Here is an 8210-nt window from a genome sequence, read left to right as displayed (position 1 = left end):
ACACCGTAAATGCGTTTTTATAGCTTTTAAAGATATTATCTGGTCAAAAAAATAATTACTAAAATTTACTAGTTTTGGATAATCATATGGATAATAACCTAAAAATACGAAGATCATTTTCCAATAAACACACATGTTAAATTAAAACGTTGAACAAGCCTTAATAAATGAAAATTGAAGACAGAAAAAAAAAACTTATAATTATCCGTAAATAAATAAAAACCGATCGTAACAAACCAAAATATAGATGTAATTAATTTTTTTTTATTTTTAATTTTTGATAATTCCCCAAGTTTAAGGAAATATTGACTCCTTGACTGAAACGTCTCTCTTATCTTAATCTTAATCTCTCTCTCTCTCCTATATATAAGATAGAGATTAGAGAGAGAGAACACACACACAATTCCCAAACGCCCTCGATTAGGTTTACTTCTACACTTCGTCTTCTTCGCTTAATAAAGCTCTCTTCATCTCTTTCAATCTCTCTTCCTCTCTCTCATTTAGTCATTTTACGGCGATTTCAAAATGGTTGATGCTCAACAAGTTCGTTTCATCATCGGAGTCATCGGTATCCACTAATCTCTCTCTTCTCCTTCTATTTCTTTTGCTTATCTTCTTCTTCATGGCGTTTAGTTGCATCTGTTGATCTGAATCCGAACCGTTATTATTGTGATTTTTTTTTCCCCCAATCGATCGCTCTTGTTTTTGTGTTTGTGTGATGTTGAGCTTGATTGTAATGGCGACTCTATCTTTGTATGTATGATTCGTAAATACTATATATAGCTTAATCGATCGTACGTGTGTGATGTTGAGCTTGATTCTAATGGCGGTTCTAATCTAGCTTCATCGATGCGTTGATCACATAAACGTTGTTGTTGTTGTTCAAATGGTGCGATGTTATTAGATTTGAGGTTTGAGGTTTTTGCTATAGCTTCGTCGTGATGGTTGATCAATGTTTCATCTTGATCCGTTCGATATACTTACGAAGAGATCAAACGATGTGATTAACACAATTTTTTTTCTCTTGGTTTAACTCTGTGTGCAGGAAATGTTATCTCCTTTGGTCTCTTTGCCGCACCAGCGTAAGACTCCTTAATCCTCTTTATTAAACTCTTAATTACATGTATAATCCTAATTGTTATTATTTCGAAACTGAGATCATAATCTTTTATGTAGTTGGAGATCAAACGTAATCTGTATGTTTAGTATATAGATGGTTGAGTCCATATGTATATATTAGTGTTAATCTAGGTGATTATTTGATAATGTGTCGCTATAGTATGCTATGTTGAATTGTTGTGGTGGTTGGTTTCTAGGATTAGTGTAGCTATGATTAGATTATTATATGATGATGTGTTGTTGTGTTGGAACTAATGATTTTTTTGGTTATCTATTAATAGGAAGACGTTTTGGAGGATCTTCAAAAAGAAGTCAGTGGAGGAGTTTTCGTATGTGCCTTACGTAGCGACGGTCATGAACTGTATGCTGTGGGTGTTCTACGGTCTCCCTGTGGTTCACAAGGACAGTATCCTGGTTTCCACCATTAACGGTGTTGGGTTAGTCATCGAGCTTTTCTACGTTGGTGTCTACTTGCTCTACTGTGGTCAAAAGAAGAACGCTAGAGTGAGTTTTTATTTTTGGTTAATTAACCTTGTAATTCTTAATTGATCATGGTTTGCGTGTGGTTTCTGAATTGTATTGTGTTTTGATTTGTGCAGAGGAACATTGTGTCATTCTTAGCTCTTGAAGTTGTTGCTGTTGTGGGTATTGTTCTGATCACGCTCTTTGCAATCAAGAATGAGTTTGCTAAGCAAACATTCGTTGGTGTGATTTGTGATGTCTTCAACATTGCTATGTATGGAGCTCCTTCATTGGCCATTGTGAGTCTAGCTCCTCTCTTTCCATCTCGATCTCTCTTGTTCCTTATTGATCCGATTTGTGTTTCTTTCTTTTTTTGTTGTGTTTCTAATGGATGATATACTTTGTTTTGTTAATCAACAGGCTAAAGTGGTGAAAACCAAGAGTGTTGAATACATGCCATTCTTGTTGTCTTTGGTCTGTTTCGTTAATGCTGCTATTTGGACTTCTTATGCTCTCATCTACAAAATCGATTACTACGTCCTCGTAAGTTCTCTACTGTGAATAAAACAAAAAAAAAACTTATATTTATTTTGTAAAAATTTGATTATATGGCTATGATTTTAATTGTGTGATCAATTTTAAACAAAATTACAGGCAAGTAATGGGATGGGGACCTTGTTGGCTCTTTCTCAGTTGATAGTGTATTTCATGTACTACAAATCAACTCCAAAGGAGAAGAAGCCATCTGAAGTTGAGATTTCAGCCTCAGGGACGGACAGAGTTTGAAGAATTGTTGTTCTTCTTTTGGATATTTCTCTTACGTACATTCATACACACAAGAGTGTTGTATGTGTAGGCCTTTTTTTTTTATATCTTTTGGATTGTTTTTTGGTTTGGTAGAATTTTTAATAATAGTCTTTCAATTGTTTTTAGTTTCTGGATTTTGAGGATTTGACAGGATTTTTGTTTTTTTTTTAAATACATTTTTAGTGTGAAACATTTTGAAGGAAATATCAAATTTTGGATTTTTTTTTTTAAATATCTTCTGTTATACATTTTTTATTTCTGTTATAATGCAATTCCGTTTATCTGTTTATGTGTGTGTCAATGCTTTTTTTTATCTTGTTGTAAATAATTTATCATACAGAAAATTGATGAACAAGCATTGACTAGGATTATTATTGTTAAACTCTTCGAATCTATATTTTACTAGTCATGCATCTTCGGTTTTTTAATTGATCAAAACTAGTCATCTTGACCTTTATAAAATACCTAAATGAGTAAATATTTGACTGGGGAAAATCAGCAAGCTTTTGAACGATATGAATTCAAAAATACATCCAATGAAATAAGTACTATATTATGTAAGCTCAACAGTCTAACTTATCAACAGTTTTCTCTATTCCAATAATTTCCACCTAAGCAAAACAAAAAGTTTTACATTGAAGATTTTAAGGCTATCCACATAATTATATTTATAATTAAGAATCTTAAGCTGATAAACAAAAGCAAAAAAAATTAAGTAAAATGATAATAATCATTTCAATTTTTGTTATTTTTGTCTATTATTCCTGTGTTTCCTTGTGGTTTGCTCATTTTTCTCAATTACTTTTCAAAAACCCCATCTCTAAATAGCATATTTCCATCATTTACAACTATAAACCACCATACCACCCACTAACAACATAATACCATAACCACTATATATAGCTGATCAAATCTATATATATTTCTAAATGGGATAGGACTTTAATATGAACCCAATCTATTTTAATTTAATTATTTTGTTTTTCTCAAACTCTAATTTAAGTTGTGTCCAACAATTTTTACATGTTTTAACTTTATCAATTTGCGGTATCCTCTATATAATAAAAACGAAAGTACACAACCTTTTTGTAGACTATATAATTTTTATATGTTGGCAACAAAATATGTTACATATTAAATGTAGGTTGGTTACAAAAAAATGTTATAGATTAATTGGTCAATTTGTAGGCTATATAAATACACTTAAGAATATCCCAAATAATCCTCTTAAAGATAATATTCCAATGATTTATACAATTTCCAAAATAAAATCTTTAGTATTCCATGTATTGTTACAAAATATATACTGTTAGATATAAAAAAGAATAAAATCTTGGTAATTTATTACACTTAATAGTGGTTTATGAGATTTTATTTTACAGTTAAAAATAAAATTTTACCTAAGCATGGGTCATATTAAAAGTTAAAACACTTTCACAAAACATGTTCAAAAATTAAAATAAAAACAACAAACATAACCATTTCTCATACATAAAATTACAAAATTAGTAATATAAAACTTACAAAATAAGTGTTTTTTTCAAGACATTATATTTAGCATATGATTTTGTTACATAATGTTTTATCCAAAAGAACTTTAAAAAACAATCATATAAATTATATTTTATTCTAAAATTATAATATAAATAAAAAATTATCAACCCTTACTCTAGCACGGGTCCAAATCTAGTTACACTATTACTACGAGATATGAACAACGTTTTTTCCAAAAATTATTGTTAAATTTAGTTTTAAAAAGTTATTTTGTCTGAGATTGTATTTATTTTTAATATTGTAATTGTTTGGTAAATTTACATACATCTTTTTGAATAATAATTATTCTAGAATATTATAGTATTTTAATTTGTTTGATGTATATTACAGTTTTATACTTTTGGTTTATTGTATTTGCATCATTATTTTGTGAAATATTTTAAAGTAGTAATTATAATACTGTAATTGTGAGCAAATAAAATTTATTAATTTATCAACAACATAAATTTAGTTTTACCAACAAACATTTCTTTTTCATATTGAGTAATATATATTTGTTTTTAAAAATTCAAATCACAACATATGCAAAAAAAATCTACATATTTATTAATTATAAGTATTATTTTTTTTTTGTCAACCAAACATTAAATTAGAAAATAACTTCAAGATTGGTTGCCCAAACCGGAGGAAAAGAGTTTACTTAATTATAAGTATTATATGATAATTCAAAACAATTTGTAAATAAAAAGATGATAGGAGAATCATAATTTAAAATCTTAACAAAATCTTCCAAATATAGTATTATAATAATCATATTGTATACTTATATATAAAATCTTAGTTTTTAAAATTCTGTTTGTTTTATAATTTTAGAATTAATTAGTAAATTTCTTCCATAATTAATTAGAGAGAATATAATTTTTTTAAAACTAATAATTATTTAAAAGATTTTATTAGTCTAATATATTTTTAACTTTATTGAAGAATAAACATTTGCCTTAAGACCAATGGCATGATAATGTAATTTTTTTACATTTTATAAGGTTAGTTTGATTTTTATACTTCTCAATTAATATAACTGGATATATAGTTGACTATGCCATGTACATACTTTAGTTGATATAAAAAAAAGTTGCTACATCATATATATATATATATATAAACACTATTCTTAAATAGAAATGTGTGGAAAGATCATATCAAACTGAAAAAGTAAGTGTTAAATATTTCAATATATAAAGCAACCAAACAGTATTAAAGGGAATACTTAAAAAATTTACTGGTTACAAGAAGTTTCATACTCGACTAGGAGCAGTATAATTATGTGCAACGCAATTACAACTAAAAGATAATAATGACTATAGATAAGGATAATACATTGGCATAGTTGCTAGATATGCGAAAATAACAACTAGTACAAAGGAATTAAGTAACGATCAGCAAGAAAAGTAATGTTGGGGTGTCGTCGGGTATTATCATGCTGTGCGAGGATCCTGAAGACCACCACACAGACAGCAGTATATGTTACACCAGCCGTTAAAGGCCTATTAAAACTTGACCAATAAGTCAATAATAAATGAATAAATAAAATAATGAGATTGACTATAATAATAAATCTGCAAAGCTGTGAATAAAAAAAAAATGTTTAAAACGGTTCCGAAATCTTAAGAAAAGGTGCCTTGCTTTTTCCTTTACGTGTAAAAAAGAGTCGCTGTCTCTCTAACTCCAAGGCTTCGGGATCGTGAGTCTAACGCATACTAGTATATGTACGCACATCCGTATATAAAAAGTTCCTAGACGTGAAATAACCAAAATAAAACCATGAAATGAATTGCGGCCACGTAACTACATCATACGCCTTTTCTTTTTCTCAGGTGTTGCGTGTACTTGAGCTTTGATTCCATACGTTCTCATTTGGAAATTTTCAAATGCTTCCGAAACTGCTTCCACCTGTTCATAAATATTGTCAAACCAATAACACAAACGTTAACAGTTATTTCGTGTGCTTCACTCGAAACAGTAATGTATAAAGATGATGAGGGTTGGTTCATAATGATAACAATCACATACCAATTCTGGTTTTTTGGCATATACTCTCACTATCTTGTCTTGATATGTTGTTGGTAACAAGTGACTGACTCGGTCCTCGGGTATCACAAACTTCTCTGTACTATCATAATCCTGTAGACACCATAAAAATCAATTGGTTTATTGAGAGATTCTGCGTTATTTTTAAGTTTTCCTCTTTACACATTTAGAGAAACAAAATCTGCATATCAAGAACATAGACTTTTCATGTATGTATGTACCTTGAAGAAGTTGATGCTGAAGAAGTCAGTCAGATCCACCACAAAGATAAGTTGGTTAGAATTTTAATGAGCGAAATTGAGAAAACAAAAAGCTAACTTGTGCTTCGTTTACCATTCAAGAGGATTTTCTCTCCCACGAGCCAAATCAATCTTGACGTTTGAAACAGCGATATCTTCTTCTTTTAGTGTCAAGCTTGTGTGTTTCTGTTAAATCAAAAGCGATCTAAGTATGGCAACGGACTGTAGATATAGTCTTCCTCTATGTAAGTGCTAAAGATTACAAACCTGAGAACATATGATATCTTGAGCAGTGACAGCTTTGAAATGATCGATTTTGTCTTTTGGAACCGCATACTCGTTACAGAACTGCAAATAAAAATCCATACATCAGTCTTTCTTCAGAAGGGAAATTCTTAGCCTAATTAAGCATAAGAAAAGAAGAAACTGGGTGAAATTGTATATACTTGGTACAACTGCCTTCTGCGAACACGGAGTATCAGCTCTTTAGCTTCTGCAAGCTCTGGATCTGGAGCTATTTCGATCGTTTTGAGGATTGTGTCGTCTAGCTGCATTTGTGGAGAATAAAAACTATGAAAACTGACAAAAATAATTTCGACTGAGAAAGAAAAAAAATTGCGTCTGAGAAAGAACTGTACCTTCCAGTATTCAGATGGGTCATTAATCAAAGAAGTAATTTCCAAGAAACTGTTGGCTTTGACCATGGCATCTACTATCATAAGCTCTATCGCCTGCAAATGAATGGAAATAGACAAGTGGGAAAGAGAGAAACAATAGAGAACAAATAGAGAGAATGATAATGGTACAATACCTTTACTTTCGGATGCATGTAGACAGTTCGATAAAGATCAGCTCGAGTTGCAAATAACTTGTGGACATTACGATCTGCAAAATTCACTCCGTTATACAAGAGGACAGAAGCAAAGACATATACAAGAATATCAGGTGGACAAAACTCACATTCCTTGGCGGGATAGCAGATTTCATTATCAATGACTTTCATCGTCTCCGTTAGTCTAGAAACATTTGATAATTAGCACCTTCCTTATTAGCAAAAACTGGAATGACTTTAGAGTAGTATGAATACCTCTGGAACTGAAAATTGAACCCCAGTCCACAAGCTCGAGAATCACGAACAATGTAGTCAAACCTATAAAATTTTGTATACATTTAAAGTTGACTTCTAAAGAAAAAGGTACAAAGAAATCTAAGCATCATGATGAGTGAAACTGAAAAGGGGAAGAAAGAAACTGCAGGCAAGTATACAACTAAGATTTGATAGAATTACTTGTCCACATCAATCCCGTTTCGGCCATTAGCAACAATGTCATACAAGAAACGTTTCTCTGCATTGCTCTGCATATTATGAAAAACGGTAAATATTGACAAAAGCATAAGTAGTTGTTCATGTTTGACTACAATAGAGTACATGACTGTTATAAAACTTACTTTCAGCTGTGAAAACTCAGTACTAGCTAGTATCATATCCTGTTAAGTAAACATTTGAGAAAATTATCAGCAAAGTGGGAAAGGAAGCAAGAAATATTTGATTAGATTTGTAAAGACTGAAGACTGAAAATAATGTCACAGTTTCCAGTTTCAAATTCTAGAGGTCATTTGACAGGAGCTAAACAGTCTTGAGAATGAAAACTACCTTCACTCTTTTCAGCATTTGTGCATCCACATCAATGTGATGTGTATCAACCATATGGTCAATCATGTTTACAGACATTAACTCATGAGACCTGCAACGAAAAACTGGCATATAAGGAGCTGGAGATAATCCATAGATACCAAACCATAAAATTTAAGGCATAGTTCTTATATCATATCAAGTACGCCATGCCATTGATCTTTTCAAGGAATGTGAAAACATACCACTGACTGTCACTTATGACCTTTGGAAGGAATTCACGCTCAAACATATGACTGAAAGGCCCATGACCAATATCGTGGAGAAGTCCTACATATACAAACAAATATCAGAAATTCTATCAAGTA

General features: G+C 30.8%; 2 protein-coding genes across 2 annotated transcripts in view; one reads left to right on the top strand and one right to left on the bottom strand.

Annotated features, from left to right (window-relative positions):
* Positions 412–2514, top strand: LOC104732811 (bidirectional sugar transporter SWEET8). Its single transcript, XM_010452394.1, has 6 exons — positions 412–568; positions 1046–1082; positions 1401–1623; positions 1719–1880; positions 2002–2124; positions 2236–2514. Exons 1-6 carry the CDS (start codon positions 526–528, stop codon positions 2365–2367), a joined length of 720 nt encoding a protein of 239 aa, XP_010450696.1. The 5' UTR covers positions 412–525; the 3' UTR covers positions 2368–2514.
* LOC104732809 (deoxynucleoside triphosphate triphosphohydrolase SAMHD1 homolog) overlaps positions 5327–8210 on the bottom strand; it is a 5472-nt gene continuing 2588 nt past the window's right edge. Inside the window, exons 7-19 of the mRNA XM_010452393.2 lie at positions 7864–7954; positions 7659–7697; positions 7498–7565; positions 7297–7359; positions 7170–7225; positions 7021–7094; positions 6848–6940; positions 6656–6757; positions 6477–6557; positions 6304–6395; positions 6192–6207; positions 5953–6063; positions 5327–5832 (exon numbers count right to left, since the gene is read on the bottom strand). Of these exons, the coding sequence (XP_010450695.1) occupies positions 5728–5832; positions 5953–6063; positions 6192–6207; positions 6304–6395; positions 6477–6557; positions 6656–6757; positions 6848–6940; positions 7021–7094; positions 7170–7225; positions 7297–7359; positions 7498–7565; positions 7659–7697; positions 7864–7954 (991 nt within the window). The 3' untranslated portion in view covers positions 5327–5727. The remainder of the gene's footprint in view (positions 5833–5952; positions 6064–6191; positions 6208–6303; positions 6396–6476; positions 6558–6655; positions 6758–6847; positions 6941–7020; positions 7095–7169; positions 7226–7296; positions 7360–7497; positions 7566–7658; positions 7698–7863; positions 7955–8210) is intronic.

The sequence above is a fragment of the Camelina sativa genome, chromosome 12 (assembly GCF_000633955.1).
Source record: "Camelina sativa cultivar DH55 chromosome 12, Cs, whole genome shotgun sequence".
Taxonomy (NCBI): Eukaryota; Viridiplantae; Streptophyta; class Magnoliopsida; order Brassicales; family Brassicaceae; genus Camelina; species Camelina sativa.
Note: the sequence above shows the minus strand (reverse complement) of the source record. Positions and strands in the feature narration are given on the sequence as shown.